Raw genomic sequence first — 21,191 nt, 5'->3', positions numbered from 1 at the left:
AATATGTACGCAAATTATCAACGACTAATCTACATGATATAAGACAGTTCTTAGTCGGTGGGAATAAACATTGGCATTCTATGAATGTTGCTTTAAGAGTTCACAAATATGACTCCAGGCATTTATAGAATGCCAATGTTTGTTCTGATCGATTCAAGAGTTGTTTTTTCATATACATTAGTTTTTGATGATCTGCAGGTATATATATATCGATGATTAATTTGATTTTATTTTGAATGATTTCTATTGTGTTGGTAGAATAGGCTCGGTAATTAGGATTTTGCTTTGGAAAATGATCGAACGAAGATCGACTAATCTACATGAAAATAACGAGGTTTCATTAAAACTTAAAAAGAGATAATTCAATTTATAATAGGTCTAAAATGGGAGAATGGTCAAAATTGTTATTAATGTATGACTTTGTTCTTTTTTCTTCTTTTTTTCCCAGTAAAGAGAGTTTGAAGTTGCTATTTGAAGTACCTAATAGAGAGCAAACAATTAAAAACGAATTTAAGCCAAAAATGTTATTTCCTCCGTTTCATATTAGATGAACATTTTTTTTATACATAGTGATTAAGAAATCATTAATAGATTGAATAATTTTACTATTTTGTCTCTTGATCATATTAATTGGCCTTTGAAAAAAAGAAATTTTGGATCTTCAAAATTTGTTTAAACATCCAAAGGTCATATTAATTGTAGGGGTAAAATGGAAAAATATTAATTAATTTTTAGCCTAATTTAGTAAGTGATCATATTAATTGGCCTTTGAAAAAAAGAATTTTTGGATCTTCAAAATTTGTTTAAGCATCCAAAGGTCATATTAATTGTAGGGGTAAAATGAAAAAAATATTAATTAATTTTTAGCCTAATTTAGTAAGTGATCAAGTAATATGACAAAAATAATTTTAGTAAGATGTCCATCTAATATGGAACTGAGGGAGTAATAAATATCTTTATTTGATTCAACAATTTTATAATTAAATAGGATTACTGGCAATAGAAAACTGTAATAAGTTATTTCTATTTTGGAGGCCTTTTGGATTGGGCTCTCTTTTTTTATGGAGATTTATTTCTCTAGTGTGCGTGTATTTGTTTGTTCAATGATAATATTCACAATTAATTAAATAAATAAAAGAAGAAAAAGGACCAAAGCCCACACATTAATGACAATTTTGACTATTCTCTTTTTAGCCCAATATATTGAATTATCTCTTTTAAATTTTAACAATATCCTCGTCATTTTTCATTACAATCTGAAAATTTTGGTTTATCGTAAAAAAATTAACTTCAATTCGACATGGCTGATGTCTTTAGCAGCGGCCGCCACACTACCGACTACAACCTCCACTACTACTATGGAGCTACGGAGGTTGTAGCCAGTGGTACGGTGACGATTGTTGAAGGCATCAATCATGTCGAAGTAGAGTTAAAAAATAGATTTTATGATACTAAAAATTTTCAGATTGTAATGAAAACGACAAGGGGTTCCGTCGTTTTCAATGAAAGGCACTTGAAGCAAGTAAAGAAAGAATTTACAATTGCTATTTGGAGTACCATGATATATACACATATAGGGAAACTTACATAAATATATTAATGTTTTTAATGTATGGCTTTGGTCTTTTTTTGTTTTCCCAGTAAATTGTAAATAGGGAAACTTACATAAATATCCTATATTAAAAAAATATTTACCATTTATAGTAATGACATTTTTTTTTCACTTGAACCCTTTTAATACATTTATAATACAGTTTAATACATATTACAAAAAGAACAATTTATTATTCACATATAATACAAGCTTTATTGATAGATAATACATTTATCACACATTTTAATACACTTATAATACAATGTGTCAATTTCTTACCAAACAAGCATAATATATTTTAAAAAAACAATTATAATATATATAAATTGCATACATAATTCACTTTTAATACATATTGCAGATTTAACATAGTGTTGCTATATATTGCTATAAATGGAGTAATAAATAACGAATATCGCTAAAATCAGTAATTATTTATTAAAAGGTACCCATCCAAGTAATTTTTCTATAAATATTGTCATTTTTTTCGATAAAAGTCTGATGAGTCGGCCTAATTACTAAGAGACACTAAGAAAGGATTGAACATATGAAGACTTCAAAAAAGCTACTTCATTTGTCTCATATTAGATGAACATTCTTTTTATACAATGATTAAGAAATCATTAATAGATTAATTAATTTTACTATTTTGTCCCTTGTTCTTGTTAATTAGCCTTTGAAAAAAAATTGGATTTTCAAATTTTGTTTAAACATCCATAGGTCATATTAATTATAGGGGTAAAATGGTAAAACATTACCTAATTTTATCCTAATTTAATAAGTGATCAAGTAATATATGGCAAATATTCATCTAATATGGAACGACGAAAGTAATAAATATCTTTATTTGATTCAACAATTTTATAATTAAATATGATTACTAACAATAGAAAGTTGTAATAAGTTATTTCTAATTTGGAGGCCTTTTGGATTGGGCTCCCTTTCTGGGAGGTGGTCTGTTTCTCTAGTTTGCGTGTATTTGTTTGTTCAATGATAATATTCACAATTAATTAAAAAAAAAAAAGGACCAAAGCCAACCATTAATGGCTATTTTGACTATTCTCTTTTTAGCTGAATAAATTTAATCTTCTCTTAAATTTTAATAATATCCTTGTCATTTTTCATTACAACCTGAAAAATTTGGCTTATCATAAAAAAACTCACTCACTTCGACATGATCGGTGTCTCTGGCAACAACCGCCACACCACCGATTGCAACATCCACAACTATGAAGCTACGGTGATGATCACAGATGGCATCGGTCATGTCAAAGTAGAGTTAAAGAAAGGATTATATGAGAGTAAAAAATTCCAGGTTGTAATAAAGCGACGAGGGATATCGTTAAAACTTAAAGAAAGAAGTCAATTTATAGAACTCAAAAAAGAGAAAAGTCAAGATGTTATTAATGGATGGACTTCAATATTTTTTTCTTCTTTTTCTTTCCAATAAATTGTAAATATTAGTATTATTTTTTCAACAAAATTGCAGTCACATTGTATTCCCAACCCCAAATAAATAATTATAATTATTCGGAAGATCACGCCATTTTGCTTATATGCTATTATATTTGAAGAACGTGTTTATATTTGTTTGATAGTTATATTAAATGAAGATTCGAGTAAAAAATAACGTTAAATCTGGACATATATTTGTTCATCTTTATTTTAAAGGTCATTAATATAAGCATAAATTAGTTAATATTCTTTTTGTCCGTAGAATAACTTTCCAATTTTTTGATCACTATTCTAGGTGCGTCTTAGTTAACGTTTGACTATAAATTTTCAAATATTTTTGGCAAGAAATTTTGGATGAAGTTTCACCATGTGTTTGGTTATAATTTTCGGAAAAAATATTTGACTGTTTAAAATATATATGATTTATACACATAAGTTCTAAAAAGTATTAAAAATATCTATAAGTTTCGTGAAAAATCATAGGAAATAAACCAAGGTTAGGATTTCTTAGTGGTTTAGAATTCCTTACTAGTTTAGGATTTATTATTTATGGTATTTCCTTATTTATGTTTAATTAAGATTTGTTAGTTCCTGGCCAATATAAATATCTGTCCGTTCTTACTTCTTCATAAGCTTCACTAGTTCAACTTGGATCAACAACGTATCTTCTTCTTCCGCAAACATGTTTTTCCAGATAGTATTGGAGAGAAATATGCAGCTTCATCCTCGTCACTTTGGTCGTGATGTTGGTGAAAAACTTGTTTCAAAACTAATGAAAGATGTAGAAGGAACTTGCAGTGGTGGATCGACATGGTTTTCTAGTGGCGATTACTGGGATTGAAAGTGTTGGAAAAGGATTAATTCGTGATGGAACGGGTTTTGTTAGTTTCAGAGTGAAGTATGAATGTGTCCTTTAAAGGTGAAATTTTGGAAGCTGTTGTGACCATGGTTAACAAGATGGGATTTTTTGCTGAAGCAGGGGCTGTGCAGATTTTTGTCTCAAATCACTTAATACCTGATGACATGGAGTTTCAGTCGGGGGATGTGCCAAATTATACAACTTCAGATGGTTCGGCTAAAATTCACAAGGAAAGTGAAGTTAGGTTGAAGATTATTGGAACACGTTTTGATGCCACAGAAATTTTCTGTATTGGTACGATAAAGGATGATTTCCTGGGTGTGAATCAGTGATCCAGGCACAAATGCTTGATGCTGTACCTTATGTTTTCATGGTTAAACTATTGTGTAAAAGCTTCATCTTCAGAAATGAATTCTTCACTGGCTACTCATTAATAAGTTTCTTCTATATAACCATTCTTGGGTCTTTCGCTTGTGCATATATATATTATTACCTTGGATAAAGTATTATTTCCTTCAACAGTGAACACAACTAATATGAATATGAAAAAAGAAAAAAATGAAAACATATGGGAAATACCAATAATTTGTAACTCGTTGCTTATTCATGTGTTTTAACTCCTTCATTCTGGATATTTTTTTTGTTTTCGTTCCTAAATGTTAGACATCCTTATACTAATATTTATTTTTCTTATATTTTTTTTGCATGAATTGGACGAGTAGTTCAACCGACTCTCTTCCCGCATTCTTGTTGAATCTAGGATTTGAAGACGATGAGTGCATCACCAACGGTTTATGCACGTTAGTTAAAGCATGTCATTCCGTATTGATTCATGTAATTTTTTTATAAAACATAGAAATAGAAAACTAATGTAATAACGTATAATTTTGAATTAAATGACTTTAGTACATAAAGTTTACTTTGTCAAGTGATGGTTTTGACCTTCACTTTGCACCATGAGGTCACAAGATCGAAACTACCAAATCCACAAAAACCAAAAAAAATTATCATCTCAAACTGAGGAGGGGGCACAGGGTTTAAATTAGCGCACCAAATTAGTTTTAGTGTTTTTATAATGTCTAATGAAATATATCTTAGATCTCAAACTATATATTGATAAGAACTTATGTCCTTGGTGTTTTGATGGTCTCCTCACAAATGTAGGGACCTGGTCCTCTACAAAGTATGAATACTCTGCCAGCTGTCAAAGTGCGGTACAGCTGTAAAAGCTGTCTGCGTCAGAAAAGTTGGTGAAGCTGCAGAGTACTTCACAAATCAGAAACAAGGAGGTTGCTTGTACGTTTGGTAATAACTTTTTGTGGTATATACTAAACAAACATACAAGAATATTCATTCATTCAAAAGGTGTGTGTGAGTCTTTCAAGCTTCAAGAACAACAAGGGATTTGATCAATTGCTTCAAGAGCTTTTTGCACCAGCTATGAGTTTGTTGCTTGTAATAGTTCTGATATTGTAAGATCCGTTTCACTTGTGAAAGAAACGTTTCAAACTTGTTTGAATCATTGTAAGAACTAGGTTAAGGGTAACTTAGGTTCTTACTCTAAAAGGTCTATATTAATCAGTTAGGATTAGTATAGTGGGCGGTATTGTATCTGCTCTGGCTCATTTAAGTAATAGGAGGTATTGCTTAGAGTTGGGATTAGTAGGTTAATCCCAGTTTGTAAACTTGCTTTTGCGTTTTGCTTGGAGAAGTTTAGTGAAAGAAGTTTTGAAAAGTCTTGGCAAGCCAGGTCGTGGTTTTACTCCCTTGAGCAAGGAGGTTTCCACGTAAAGTTGTTGTGCAATCTTTACTTTCAGCACGTTCTGTTATTTCCTGTTATTTTAACTGTGTTGAGGACCTGGTCCCATCTAGACTAGTGGACGCATACATTCCAACAAGTGGTATCAGAGCAAGTCTTTTCTCTCTGGTTAACACCAAGAAAAGGAAAGATCCTGACGGAATGGCTGCTCCACCCAACATGGAGGAAGGACAATCTTCTACCAGACCACCGCGTTTTAATGGACAATATTATGGCTGGTGGAAAAATTGAATGCACGACTATATCAACGCTGAGGATTCTGAGCTATGGGATATCATCCTTGATGGTCCATATGTTCCTACAAAGGAAGTGAAGATGGAGAGATTACTACCACTGTTGTCAAAACCAGAAAGGACTACAACGAGGCAGATAAGAGTAAGATAGAAAAGAACTACAAAGCAAAGAAGATTTTGGTGTGCGGAATTGGAGCAGATGAGTACAACAGGATTTCTGCTTGTGAAACTGCCAATGAGATATGGGATTATCTTCAAACAGCCCATGAAGGAACTCAACGAGTAAAAAAATCTAAAGTTGATATGCTTACCACTCAGTATGAAAATTTCAGTATGAAGGAAGGGGAATCCATCTTTGAGATGAACTCAAGATTCACCTCTATCACCAACGAGCTGAGAGGGCTGGGTGAGCCAATTCCTGTCCGCAAGCAAATTCGCAAGATTCTCAAGGTACTTCCAAAATCTTGGGAAAGCAAGGTGGATGCCATAACAGAAGCCAAAGATCTTATGACACTTTCTATGGACGAACTGATTGGGAACCTTCATACCTATGAGATGAACAAGAAACAGGGGACAACTGTGAAAGAAGGAAAGAAGGAGAAGTCCATTGCTTTGAAAATATCTCAAAGTAAAGAACCTGAAGAGGAGGATGAGATGGCATATGTCACTAGAAGATTTCAGAAGATCTTAAAGAAGCATGGAGGCTTCCAAAAGAAAATCCCTTCCAGCAGAACTGCTACTGCAAACGATCTCTGCCATAAGTGTGGTAAGCCTGGACACTTCATGAGGAACTGCCCCAGTACAAAGCAGGAAACTCATGACACCAGACCTCGCAAGAGGGACCTGGTCCCAGACCATGCTCGAAGGAAGGCACATGCGGATCAGATGGTGAGAAAGGCCTTTGCTGTGTGGGGAAATGACTCAAGTGAATCAGAAGAAGATGAAGAGAATCATGAGGATGTCTCAATGATGGCCATTGAGGATAATGAAAGCATTTTCAACTCTATTTTCTCCTTAATGGCAAATTCTGATGATGAAGAGGATTCAGATGAGGTAACTCTTTTTGACCTTAAAGATGATCTAGATAATCTGCCTATAGAAAATTTGAGGAAACTTGCTGCTTTGCTTATTGATTATGTTGATGAACGAACCACTGAAAACTTAATGTTGAATAAAAAATTAAGTTTGTGTGAAGACAGGAATTCTGCTCTCATGTCTCAAGTTGCTGAAATTAGTGAAGGGATAGGTATTCTAGAGACTTGTAACATAACATCCGAGAATGACCCTGGAAACTCAGTAGGTGGGAAGAGAAAGCTTAGCATCTTTGAGGAAGAACTGGAAGAAAAGCTAAAAAATTTTGAGTCCAAGCTAGTCGCTTCTCTTGAAATAAATTCTCAACTAAGAAAAGATTTAAGTAAGGTCAAGGAAGAATTAAGTCATTCTCTAAAATGGACGGACTCTTCTAAGATACTCTCTAATATGTCCAATCAAAGTTTCAATGGAAAGAAAGAGTTGGGATGCAGACCATTAGAGCCTCCCTATAATCCCCATAGCAAGTATGTGTCTGTATCTGACAATCTTTTATGTACTCACTGTGGTCGAAATGGTCATCTGAAAGAAAATTGTGAGATTCTGAGAAAAGCTAAGGAAAGACATGAGAGATTTGCTAGATCTGAAAATGATGCTAAAAGGAGACATAAGGGACCTGATCCCCCGTATTGTTTCAGAAAAAACATCATGCCTCACTGGACAAAAAGGTTTCTTATCAGACCTCTTAATGATTACTGGGAACTCCGTCTGAAGTGGGTTCCTAAATCTAACAAATGATTTCTATGCAGAAGAGAGGAAAAAGTCAGTGCTGGTATATGGACAGTGGATGCTCAAGGCACATGATAGGAGACACTTCAAACTTCCTCTCTTTAGAAGCACACCAAGGTGGTGGTGTGTCATTTAGTGGTGGAAAGAAAGGCTCTATCCTTGGTATTGGCAGAATAGGGAGATAGGCTGATAATTCGATAAATAATGTACACTATGTGGAGGGTTTAAAATACAATCTGTTGAGCATCTCACAAATTTGCGACAAGGGAAATGAAGTCAAGTTCTTGTCTGACAGCTGTGTGGTTACAAACTGTGCAACTAAGAAAGTTGCGATGTCTGCAAAAAGAGTCAAGAATATGTATGTTGCTGATCTTGATTCTATTGAAGGAGCCAGCCTGTCATGTCTGAGTGCTCAAACTGACGATGAAAATCTCTGGCATAAAAGACTAGGTCATGTAAGTATCTCTTTACTCAACAAACTTGTTGCAGGGGACCTGGTCCGCGGATTACCAAAGCTGAAGTTCTCAAATGACAAAGTCTGTGACGCCTGTATAAAAGAAAAACAAACAAGATCATCTTTCAAGGCAAAAAGGAGTGTGAGCACTACCAGACCTCTAGAACTTTTTCACATGGATTTGTGTGGACCGGTCAGGGTTCAAAGCAGAGGAGGTAAAAAATATATTCTTGTAATTGTTGATGATTTCTCCAGGTACACCTGGAATATGTTTTTGCGGAAAAAGGATGAGACTGTTGAAATTCTGATCACTTTCGTCAAAGCCATTCAATTGAAGATAAACTGTAGGATAGCCAGTGTCAGATCTGATCATGGTTCAGAGTTTGAAAACTCTATTTTTGAAGGGTTTTGCGCAGAAAATGGAATCAGCCACAACTTCTCAGCACTATGAACTCCTCAGCAAAATGGAGTTGTTGAAAGAAAAAACAGAACTCTGGTGGATATTGCTAGAACGTTGCTGATTGATTCAGAACTTGCAATGAATTTTTGGGCTGAAGCAGTTAATACAGCTTGCTATGTGACAAACAGGTGTCTTATCAGAACAATCATCAAGAAAACACCTTATGAGTTGTTAAATGACAGAAAGCCTTCAATTGCTCATCTCAAGCCTTTTGGGTGCAAATGTTTTGTGCTGAAAAATGGAAAGGATGATCTAGGCAAGTTTGATGCCAGAAGTGATGAGGGAGTATTTGTTGGGTACTCATCTACAAGCAAGGCTTACAGGGTGTTCAACAAAAAAACTTCTTGTGTTGAAGAAAGCATGCACGTCAAGTTTGATGAATTGGGTACAAGAAGACAGAACAATAAGGACTACGAGGTTGAGGAGCTGATGAACAAGCCACAGGATGATCAGGGCGCAAAAGAGAATGATGCAGAACACTTAAGAGGACCTGGTCCCTCAAATGCATCACAGGAAACAGTGTCTCAAAATCTTGAAGAAGATGAAGGAAATTCTGATGCTGACAGAGAAGAAGAGATTACCAGAAAATCTGGATGGAAACATCAATCTTCTCATCCTCTAGACAGTCTCACCTCTCCACTTGACTCGGGAATTCAAACTAGGTCCAAATCAAGAAATCTAGTTGCACATTCAGCATTCATATCATCCGTTGAACCCAAAAACATTAGGGAAGCTTTGAAGGATGTAGACTGGGTGACTTCAATGCAGGAAGAGCTTCATCAGTTTGAGAGAAGTAAGGTATGGCACCTGGTCCCCAGACCACTTGACAGAACCATTATTGGGACCAGATGGGTCTTCAGAAACAAACTGGATGAGCATGGGATCATTACTAGAAATAAATCAAGACTGGTGGTACAGGGTTACAACCAAGAAGAGGGAATTGATTATGATGAGACCTTTGCTCCTGTAGCCAGAATGGAAGCCATCAGAATCTTAATAGCATTTGCTGCTCATATGGAATTTAAACTGTTTCAAATGGATGTCAAGAGTGCTTTCTTCAATGGAAATCTGAAAGAAGAAGTGTATGTCAAGCAACCTCCAGGCTTTGAAGATACAGAACTGCCAAATCATATGCTAAAGTTAGACAAAGCTCTGTATGGTTTAAAACAAGCCCCTAGAGCTTGGTATGAACGACTGTCAAAATTCCTTCTTGCAAATGGGTACAAAAGAGGTAAAATTGATAATACATTGTTCTTGAAATCCAGAGGAAAGGAGTTGTTGATTGTGCAGGTTTATGTGGATGATATCATCTTTGGAGCCACTACAAATTCACTCTGCAAGGAATTCTCTAATTTGATGAGCAACGAATTTGAAATGAGCATGATGGGAGAACTCACTTTCTTCCTAGGGTTGCAGATCAAACAAACCCCTCAAGGCACTTCAATATGCCAAGAAAAGTATATCAAAGAGCTGCTTACGAAATTTAATCTTCTTGAGGCAAAGGTGCTGGATACTCCTATGAGCACAAGTGTGAAACTTGATAAAAATGAAAATGGTATGGAGGTCAATCAGACCATGTATAGAGGAATTATTGGGTCATTCTTGTACCTCACTGCAAGTAGGCCCGATATAGTGTTCATTGTAGGGATGTGTGCAAGATTTCAAGCAGCACCAAAAGAGTCTCACCTTAAGGCAGCCAAACGTATCCTGAGATACTTGAAGGGAACTCAGGACCTGGTTCTCTTCTATCCTACTAATGACTCTTTTGATCTTATAGGTTATGCTGATGCGGATTATGCAGGTTTTCTTGTCGATCGAAAAAGCACATCAGGCATGGCACACTTCCTGGGATCAACCTTGATTTCATGGGGAACAAAGAAGCAAAATTCAGTGGCATTGTCTACTGCAGAAGCATAATATGTGGCTGCTGCATCATGCTGTGCACAATTGCTATGGATAAAGCAGCAGCTGGAAGATTTTGGAGTACTTACAGACACTATTCCTCTTGTCTGCGATAATACAAGCGCCATGAACATGGCCAAAAATCCGGTCCAGAACAAGAGAACAAAGCACATAGATATAAGGCATCACTTCCTAAGAGACAATGTAGAAAAGCAAAATGTGATGATGAGGTTCTGCAAAACTGAAGACCAGCTGGCAAACATCTTTACAAAGTCGCTAAGTAAAGACGTCTTCTTTATTTGATTATGTTAAGGAGGGCAGGTATCTATGCTTGTTGAAATGTGTGTCAAAATAGAATTCACTTTTGTACCCTAATGCAGGTATACACTCATGGTGTGTCTAGCTGAAGAGAATGTTTAATCACACAGATAGAGTGACAAACTGAAAGGAGGACCTGGTCCTCACGAGGTTAATATCAATTATACTACACTGTCTAAAGTCAAACATCTCTGCCACGTGTCTCTAGCCCATTCATCGTGTCAGTTCAAAAACGTCTTGTCGTTTTTAATACCAAAGGTCACCTCCATTGAGACCCGTTACCTTTTCTATTTAATTTCTCTTGGAGGATTTTTTTTCTTTCAAATTTAATTAACATATCTCTCTAAACCTCTCTCCAAGTTTCTTCTTTCTTCTTCTCAAAATGTCTATCTCTGAGTCCTCTGAAAACCCTAACCCTTTTAACTTCCCTGATCCTCCTCCTGAAGAGTCCCCCTCCACTCCTGTTTGTGGTGCCGACGAAATAGTTGAACCCTTATGCTCGCCGGCCGACAATTTAGTCTCCCCTGTTCTTACCTCCGAAAATACCTTGGAGTGCTCTCCCACTCTGGTCCTATCTAGTGAAAAATCCCCCTTCTTGGAAGCACAATCTGTGGCAAAACCTAATGAGACCCTAACTGCTGGTGATGAACTGTGGCCGTTCAAGGTTTAGCCTTTTTAAGAGGGGATATTCAACCCTTTTCTCTGGAGTATGAGTTGGAGTCACCGGATCAAGTCCTTCCCAAAAATGAGCCTATCTTTGACCAAACACCAAAATCATTTGATGTTGGAAGCGATAAGGAAGAAGATGAAGAGGTTCCGTTAAAATGGCGCTCAAGGGGAATGCGTGGAACAAACCAATCTCAAATACAGGTTTCTGAGTTGGAAGGAGTTAAAGGTACATCTGAGGCTGACATTGTTGAAAACTCTTCTGAAAGAGCAAAGGAGCGACAGAGAAAAGGGAAGGGAAAGTTGGAAATGCCTTGTTCTAAAGGAGACAAAAGGAAGTATATTACAAGGAGTGAAGCACAAAAAGTTATGGGGAGTGCCATCGCTGCAAACAAAGCCCACACGGACAGAACTAGGAAGAAGAGAAGAGAAGGGGTTAAACCTGAACATCCTGCTTCTATGCCTGTGTCTATTAAGAATAGTGAAAGTGAATCTGAAGATGCTGTCAAGTATGTGTTAAGAAGGAGGAGAGAAGGTGAAGAAGAAAGGATTAAATCAAAGGGAATTCAAAAAGGGGGAAGAAAATCTACAAGGAAATCTACTGCAAAGATTGGGAAGGATAAAGTTTAGCCATCTCCTGCACAGGGAGAAACAGGAAGAAAGCAGAGACCTGGTCCTACAATTAAAAATCCAATCAAAGAAAAAGAGCTGACTAGAAAAGAGCGGGTAGAGAATATGGAACAACAAAAGTTCTTGAATGGTAGAGTCTTTGATCCTGACATTAACACATTGTTTGGTATGGGCAATTTGGTTGATGTTGTTACCATTCAAGGCTGGAATCATTTGTTTGCACCACCAGTTCCATATCTACATGAACCTGAAGTGCGTGAGTTCTTCTACAAAATGGAACTACTGGAAGGTGGTGGAATCATAACGATAGTCAGGAATGTGGAGATTCATCTTGATGAAGAAACTCTGGGAATTATTCTTGGAGTGCCCGTCGTGGGTGTTCGAACTATTGAAGAATGCAAACTATCTGGTGATTTCTCGAAGCTTGCCACCAAACGAGGAGACGTCAAGCGTGCAGGTCTTCCTAAGAAGTTCCTTAAATGGGAGTATCAATTGATGTTTGAGTTTATTAACAAAGTCATGGTGCCCAGGACTGAGAAGAGAACCGTAGCCTCTGCTGCTGATCTTTTCCTCATGGAAAAACTTGATGAGCTTGAGGAAATTAATCTGCCTGCAATTATGCTTGAACACATGCATAGAGTAATGACATGGAAGAATGCGACGCACGAAATTCCTTATGGGTATTTGCTTAACTTTGTCTTTAACCATTTTGAAGTCCCAGTGGGAAGAGGGGTACCTGGTACTACCAAACAAATGTTCACTATGTCTACTCTACTAGAATGTGAGTGCATTGAGGGACCAGCTAAGGGCAGATCTCAGGTGGCAGATGTCTTGGAACAGCAGGCTATTCTTAGAAGGGAGGTGACTGATCTCACTAACATTCTGCGCGATAAGGAGGTTGAAATCACTAGACTGAAGTCTGAACTGCAGAAGACAGTTTCTAGGGGGCCTGGTACCAGTGAGGGTCACGACCTGTTGCTCAAAGAATTAAGGGACGAAAACACAATGCTGTTGAAGACAATTGCCTCTTTAAATGAGGACATTAAGTCCCTAAACAAGCAACTGATACAGGCCCATGAGAGTGCCAATGAGCGCATGTTGTTGTTGATGCGTACTTTCAATCTCTCTCCCCCTCTGTCCTAAATGTGTCTTGACTCGTTTCTTGTATCCTGTGTCTCGTTTTGTTTTGACTAAACTACAGTGGTCAGTATATATGATATGATGCTTCATTTTTGTTAAGTGCCTTGTTCATGTGTGGCTTAATATTTTCTTTATGCTTACATACACATGTTCTGTGTGGCCCAAGGCCCTGAATTCTTTATTGCCTAGCATTTAGCTTGCATACGTTTATTGCTTCTTCTTTTCGATGATGTCAAAAGGGGGAATGTTTGTTGTAAAGTTATGCGAATAAGGGAACGGTTGTGAAGTTATGGGTTTAAGGGAACGGTGGTGACTGTGTTGTTAGAAACTGTGAGGGGCACTGAACTAAGGGGGAACTGAACTGGTTGTTATGGTTGTTATTGGGGCACTAACAAAGGGGGAATTTTGCTATATATTTGAATGAATGTGTGTTCCCTCACGAGAGGAGTTTTTGCAGGTTGTTTGTCATCATCAAAAAGGGGGAAATTGATAAGAACTTATGTCCTTGGTGTTTTGATGATCTCCTCACAAATGTAGGGACCTGGTCCTCTGCAGAATATGAATACTCTGCCAGCTGTCAAAGTGCGGTACAGTTGTAAAAGTTGTCTGCGTCAGAAAAGTTGGTGAAGCTGCAGAGTACTTCACAAATCAGAAACAAGGAGGTTGCTTGTACATTTGGTAATAACTTTTTGTGGTATATACTAAACAAACATACAAGAATATTCATTCATTCAAAAGGTGTGTGTGAGTCTTTCAAGCTTCAAGAACAGCAAGGGATTTGATCAATTGCTTCAAGAGCTTTTTGCACCAGCTGTGAGTTTGTTGCTTGTAATAGTTCTGATATTGTAAGATCCGTTTCACTTGTGAAAGAAACGTTTCAAACTTGTTTGAATCATTGTAAGAACTAGGTTAAAGGTAACTTAGATTCTTACTCTAAAAAGTCTATATTAATCAGTTAGGATTAGTATAGTGAGCGGTATTGTATCTGCTCTGGCTCATTTAAGTAATAGGAGGTATTGCTTAGAGTTGGGATTAGTAGGTTAATCCCAGTTTGTAAACTTGTTTTTGCGTTTCGCTTGGAGAAGTTTAGTGAAAGAAGTTTTGAAAAGTCCTGGCAGGCCAGGTCGTGGTTTTACTCCCTTGAGCAAGGAGGTTTCCACGTAAAGTTGTTGTGCAATCTTTACTTTCAGTACGTTCTGTTATTTCCTGTTAATTTAACTGTGCTGAGGACCTGGTCCCATCTAGACTAGTGGACGCATACATTCCAACATATATACATAATTGTTTTCGAAGTTAATGAGCACGTGCACCCTCACTTGTATGATGAATTTGTGTTAAATTCACTAATCTTCTACTTTTGCATAAACTTGCATTTATGACTGGTTGAACTGAAATTAAAGTAGTTTTTGCAATAACATTTATGATTTATTTTGTCTGATCAACAACAATAAGATGCCAGCTATTATAATGAAAGTTGTGAAGCCATATATTTTGTAACTAACAACAAAGAGGAGGAATACTTTGTTCATTTGTGAAAAAGTTGTTTGGATCAATTTGATGTTTTGCTTTTGCCAATCTTTGAAAGTTACCTTTAAAATACTTGCTACCCCAAGTCATGATAGCTTGTCGATAACTTGAGTAATTACCTTGTTGATTGATTCCCAAATCAAGATCTCTATAGCTGATATAAGCCGCTCTTGGTGAATTCGACACATATGGCTCCATGTACTTGTAAAGATTTTGGATCCAATACAAATGTTCATTGGATCCCTCATTTGAATCCCATTTCACTATGTATTGTATGTTGTAAATGTTCCCTTTTCTATGAGGAAACGGTATTTCATATTCGTCAATTTCATCCATTTTACCTCCTAATGGATCCATTATCATGAAAACTAGTTTTTGGTGCAAAAACCTCTCTGAAATCCCCTGGAAAACACTTTCAGGCATTGGCTCAACGACGAAATCTGATTTTGCCTTGAAGTTGCTTTTATATTGTGTTTTTCTATCCAACAGGACTTCTAGTGGTTCGCCTTTTTGGTAACCGGTTAAGTAGAGGACGGATTTTATCCAGCTCATCTCCGTGCAATCTTCCGTCTTCAAGGCTAATTCAGGGAAATTCGTGTTCATAACAGAAATCAGGTCAGTTTTAAGTCCTAAGAAGAGTGAATTGAACAAGACTTCAGCTTGCTTCACATTCCCCTGGCTATCAACTCCATCGATTTGTTGAATGAGTACTCGAATGAAGAGACCCTCGGGTAGTTTACTAGCTATGTATTGCCAATTATGTACAAGCTTGACACCTTCTTGATCTAACCTCTTGTGAATTGTGAAAACTGTGACGAGAGATGGAACGCGAACTAGTTTCACTTTCCAGGCTGATATTACTCCAAAACTAGCTCCTCCACCTCCTCTAATTGCCCAAAATACATCTTCTCCCATTGTTTTTCTGTTTAGAATTCTACCATTTGCATCAACAAAACTAGCATCAATGATATTATCAGCAGCCAGGCCATATTTTCTCATCATGGTGCCAATGCCACCTCCACTAAAGTGTCCACCAACACCAACACTTGGACATAAGCCAGCTGGAAATCCAAGAATGTTACTTTTCTTGGCTATGTTATAGTAAACTTCACCAATAGTTGCACCACTTTGAATCCAAGCAGTTTCATTTTCTATGTCAATGTTAATCGATCGATACTCGATTAAATCAAGGATAATGAAAGGGTTTTTGCAAAGAAAAGATAGTCCTTCATAATCATGACCTCCACTCATCACTCTAACTTATAAACCATGTTTCTTGGCACAAAGAATTACCCCTTGGATCTCATTTTGTGTCTTTGGTGTCACTATGAATGATGGCTTAAGTAGTGATGTTGAATTTAACCATCTTGGATTTTGTTGAGATTCTTGTAGAAGATATGTATATGAAGATGATTGTTGGGAATGAACAACACTTGAAGAGGTTGAAGTAGTGTGAAAAGACATGCATGTAGCAAAATCTTGAAGATTTTCATAGCTAATTGGTGTAATTGTAAGAAGAAAGAAAACTAGTAGTACTATAGAATAAACCATGTTTTGATATCATCAAAGAAAGAGCAATTTAGGTATATAATGGACTTTTTTTGGTACTCTAAATTGGAATAATTCAAACATCTAACATATATGAACAAGCAATTTTGTTGGAAGAGAGTAATATTTTGAGTGCTACAATAACATATCTAGTGTAGTCCCATACAGTCAGGTCTGAGGATGAGGGTAGAGTGTACGCTAATGCTTATAGTTTTGAATTTCTTTACGTTTTAAGTGTATAGTACAAGTTAAATCATTTAACAATACTCAGTTAATTTTCAATGCAGGACACATCGTTAAGAACAATGAGAAGTTATCTAGAAGTAGTTGAGGACTTGTAGTTTGTCTTCTTGTAATTCAATCGGTTTTAATTTTAATTTTTTATGAACTTCAACTGATTTGGAAATTTCTAGGTGGAGAATGCAACAATGGGAATGTGCTACAATACTTTAAAAAAAAATATCACTTTGCCGAATGCTGATTGTCACTTAGCTTGTAGTTGAAAAAATCTTAGAATATATATTAACAACATAAAAAATTGCTCACACTGTCAGTATATAGTTTAATGTGTAATCACTTACAAGTTATTATCTTTATGAATCTATTTTCTAGATTACACATAGGATCTATTATCATAATATATAAATGTGTCTTTCAACTTGACCTCAACCGATATCTGTTTCATCGTAAAGTTCACTTTTGCTTATGAAACCAATACATACGCAAATACATCTTCCATTCTTGCCCCATGCCGGTGAAACCTATATCTTGAAAGTGAATATTTTAGTTGTATACAACTTTCACCTTGCCACTAGCCATTGAAATCTATATATATTGAGTGGATATTTTAGTTGTATACATCTTCCATCTTCCACCTTGCCCCCTAGCTATTGATTTCTATCGTGAAAGTGGATAATTTTAGTTGTATACAACTTCCACCTTGCCCCATAGCTATTGATTTCTATCTTGGAATGGGAATATGCAATTCACTTGTTAAATAACTTGAATAATATTGGCAAAGGCATATGTAGAATTTAAACTCGAGCACTTCGACTTTAAGCTAAAGTTCTTAATATCAAATTTACTTTAAAATTATAAGTTCATATATATTATTTATTGAAATTCTAACTATATGTTGTGCGTTGAAAATAGTTGGAGGTGCTGCATCCGTTACTAAGCACCAACAATATATAACTTTTGACACGTACACCAATTTGCGTCGACAGGTTCTGCACAAAGTTAGGTAGATATTGGCTCTTAGGCACATGGGATAAGAATTTGCAAGTCAATTACAAAATTCTTTGTACAAGAGACATTTGTGCATGTTTAATTGACTTAATATGAATTTTAGGTACATTGGTCATCAAAAGTCAATCAAAAACTGTCACTTACTATTTAGTCAAGGCCCATTGTTCTAAATCCTCTTACATTAATTGTGATTATGATTCACCACTTAATAACCTATACTTTATGTATAATAATCTATATCTAGAAGAACTTGTATGAATAATTTTCCGTTCTTTTGGTACGCGGACTAAATTATCTTGGGATTATAATCTTTAGACTAATTTATTACATCAGTGCGATAAAATAATCTCAAGTTAGACGGAATAAAGTTAGATATCACATGATCAAGTCTGGAATATCCCACCTTATATCATGTACCAAACAACACTATCAGAATCTGTCCTAATGACTTGAAGTTCCTATATTCATATCAAAATTGTTACTTTGAAGTCTTAATAAGCAAATATTACACAAGTGAAATTACTTATATTATATGATCTTGATTAAACCATATATTATACCACATTAAACAGCATTTAAGTAAAAGATATTATTACTACTAGCCAAATATAAACTGAGAACATCATCATCCCTTTACTGGGATGCTTTGTTCATGTTTGAAGAAATTTTCTGGATCCACTATAGTTTTTATTTGCACCAGCCTGTTAAAATTGTTCTTGAAATACTTGTTCCCCCACACACTAGCTTGTGCAAAGCTCGAATTACTATTCACATTCTTGTTCATTCCTAAATCAAGATCTCTGTAATTCACATAGGCTTCTCTTGGGTACATAGATGCATAAGAAGTCATGTAATTATAGAGTTTCCTGATCCAATCAACGTGCTTCGTGGCTAATTCTTCATCAGGTTGATTCCAGAGAGTTAAATACTGAATCTTGAAAATTACCCCTTTTCTGTGTGGGAATGGAGTGTCTGATTCTGATATATTCGCCATCATTCCTCCGTATGGATTCCATATCATCAATGGTGAGTCCTCTTCTAATAGCCTTTTCCATAGGCCTTCGAGTCCTGTTTCTGGTATTGGCTCTTTTATGAAGTCTGATTTGGCTTTGAAGTAATTCTTGAATAGTGATTTCCCCTGGAGGAGTACTTCTGGTGGCGTGTTGTTCGCGTACCCTGCAATGTATAAAATTGACTCTATCCAACTCATTTCTGTAACATCTTTTTGTGTCAATCCCAATTCAGGGAAAGACTCGTTCATTATTCGTAAAAGAGTTTCAGCATTTCCAAGAAACAATGAGTTATAAGCTGTTTGAACAGTTCTTTCCCCTTTTACATCTTTTTTATCTACAACATTTATGACTACTCTAATGAACAGACCATCGTCGATTTTGTCAGCAACTTGTTGCCACTTGTATAAAATCTTTGTTGCTCCGTCTTCCAGTGTTTTCGGGACAGTGAAAACAGTGACAATCGATGGAACAGTGACTAATTTCATTTTCCAAGAAAGTATGATCCCAAAACTAGCTCCTCCACCTCCGCGAATAGCCCAAAATAGGTCTTCCCCCATCGATTGTCTATCGAGTATGGTTCCATTTGCATTGACTATACGAGCATCGATCACATTGTCAACTCCAAGCCCAAATTTCCTCATCATGGAACCATAAGCACCACCAGTAATATGACCACCAATTCCCAAACTAGTACAGAGTCCAGCAGGGAATCCAAGAGTTTTGCTTTTCTCTGAAATCCTATAATAAACTTCACCAACAGTAGCACCAGCTTGAGCCCAAGCTGAATTCTCCTCTGTATTCACCTCGATCCCTCGAAGCTTCAAGAGATCGACGATGACAAAAGGAGACCCCATTTCAGAAATGTACGAAATCCCCTCATAGTCATGACCTCCACTCCTAACTCTGAGCTGAAGACTGAGTTGTTTCGCACAAATTACAGATGCTTGCACATGAGGTTCTGTCAATGGAGTGAAAATCAGCTCAGGTTTAGGCACTGATGGCATCAAACACCTGAGATTTTGAGCTGTTGAATTCAAGATTGTGTTAAAAGAAGCATTATTTGGGGTAAAGAAAGCTGTGGAAAAAGAGTCAGAGAAATCAGAATTCTTGCAAATACATTGGTAGAACTTTTCAGGGATTGTATCAGAAAGAACAGAAGAAGAACTCCACAATAAGATTATGATTAATGTAACCATAATACAGTTTGAAGAAGCCATAATTGATATTTTTTTTTGATTGATGATGAAAGTGTAAGGGGTTGATGGTGTTTATATATTGATAAAGCTAAGATTTGATGCTGACTCTGTATGACATATTGCACATATCATCATTTACTCCCTCTTATTAGTGATCATAAAACTTTATTAGTTGATTCTCTCCTTATTTGTTGTTTACTCTCCTGTCTAAATACAACTTATACACATACATATTAATACAATAAACACTTCTCTCAAGCAATAAAGTTTATACCACATTTTCTTGTTAGTTGTCATGTTGCGTTTTTCGAGAATTAATGTCTAACTTTTAAAGTTAAATTAGATTACATTAATTCGATTTTTTGTAAAGAAAAAAAATAGATATTCAAAAATTATACGAAAAGTACTATAAAATTGCAACATTTCTCATATCAATTTAATAAAAAATACATCTTAAAATATTAGTCAAAGTTCTTATTGTTTGACTTTTAAAAAGTAAATTGTGACAAGTAAAAAGGAACAGAGATTTGACTAGTGTCCAAATGTGCAATTACTATTACTACTCCGCCTATCCACTTTTAATTAATATTTCGCTTTTTGAAAGTCAATTTGACTAATTTTCAAAGTGAAATCAGATTACATTAATTCAACATTTTTAACAAAAAAAATAGATATTCAAAAACTATACGAAAAGCATTATAGATTGCAAGTTTTTGCATATTAATATGATGAAAAAGTACATCATAAAATGTTAGTTAAAGTATTTATCGTTTCACTATAAAAAAGGAAATCATCACAATTAAAAGTGGACGGAGGTAGTATTTAGGAAAAGATAATTAAAGAATGATCCCTCAAAAGAAGTGTGGAGACACTTGGAACTTTGATCATGGACTTGTGGCAAAGTAATTGGAGCTTTAGGAGAAAAAAGGAAGGAAATTTTTTAGACTGAAAAAAAGATTTATGCTTTCTTGACTAAGAACCATCATTTTACTCTTTTTTCACCATGAATTGAATATTTTTCCCTTGATTGTCTCCTCCAATATTCACCTAATAGTTTGATTCTTGTGACTTTTTATTATTAACAAGAATTGAGGTTATTCTATCATCCATATCTATTATCCTACATTACATTTAAAACTACATAATTAGATATACTTCATTACCATATATAATATTATTATATATACTTTCAAAATATTACGTATCTTATCATTAAATAAGAGCTTTCTATGTATCTTACACTTAAATACATGTATTATTTCTACCATATACACAAAAATAGAAGAGAGACTAGCGAGATTGGGAAAGGAG

The 21,191-nt window shown here is 35.6% G+C and overlaps 2 protein-coding genes and 1 pseudogene across 2 annotated transcripts; 1 reads left to right on the top strand and 2 right to left on the bottom strand.

Moving 5' to 3' along the window:
• The first annotated feature begins 3,731 nt into the window (after positions 1-3,731).
• On the top strand, positions 3,732-4,254 carry LOC125848245 (DNA-directed RNA polymerase II subunit RPB7-like; annotated as a pseudogene).
• A 10,591-nt stretch (positions 4,255-14,845) lies between these two features.
• Positions 14,846-16,426, bottom strand: LOC125848643 (berberine bridge enzyme-like 22). Its single transcript, XM_049528551.1, is given in 1 exon segment — positions 14,846-16,426. A coding segment is annotated over 1 exon segment (1,581 nt).
• A 1,760-nt stretch (positions 16,427-18,186) lies between these two features.
• LOC125848178 (berberine bridge enzyme-like 13) lies at positions 18,187-19,912 on the bottom strand. Its single transcript, XM_049527999.1, has one exon. The coding sequence runs from the start codon at positions 19,899-19,901 to the stop codon at positions 18,297-18,299; it is 1,605 nt and encodes a 534-aa protein (XP_049383956.1). The 5' UTR covers positions 19,902-19,912; the 3' UTR covers positions 18,187-18,296.
• Between the last annotated feature and the right edge of the window lie 1,279 nt (positions 19,913-21,191).

This window comes from Solanum stenotomum, chromosome 12, assembly GCF_019186545.1.
Source record: "Solanum stenotomum isolate F172 chromosome 12, ASM1918654v1, whole genome shotgun sequence".
In the NCBI taxonomy this organism is placed as follows: Eukaryota; Viridiplantae; Streptophyta; class Magnoliopsida; order Solanales; family Solanaceae; genus Solanum; species Solanum stenotomum.
The sequence above is the reverse complement of the archived record's forward strand: the minus strand, read 5'-3'. Positions and strand labels throughout refer to the sequence as shown.

Bases quoted from the DNA above. Each gene is read 5' to 3' on its own strand.
- LOC125848178 (XM_049527999.1), bottom strand. From the start codon at position 19,901: ATGGCTTCTTCAAACTGTATTATGGTTACATTAATCATAATCTTATTG.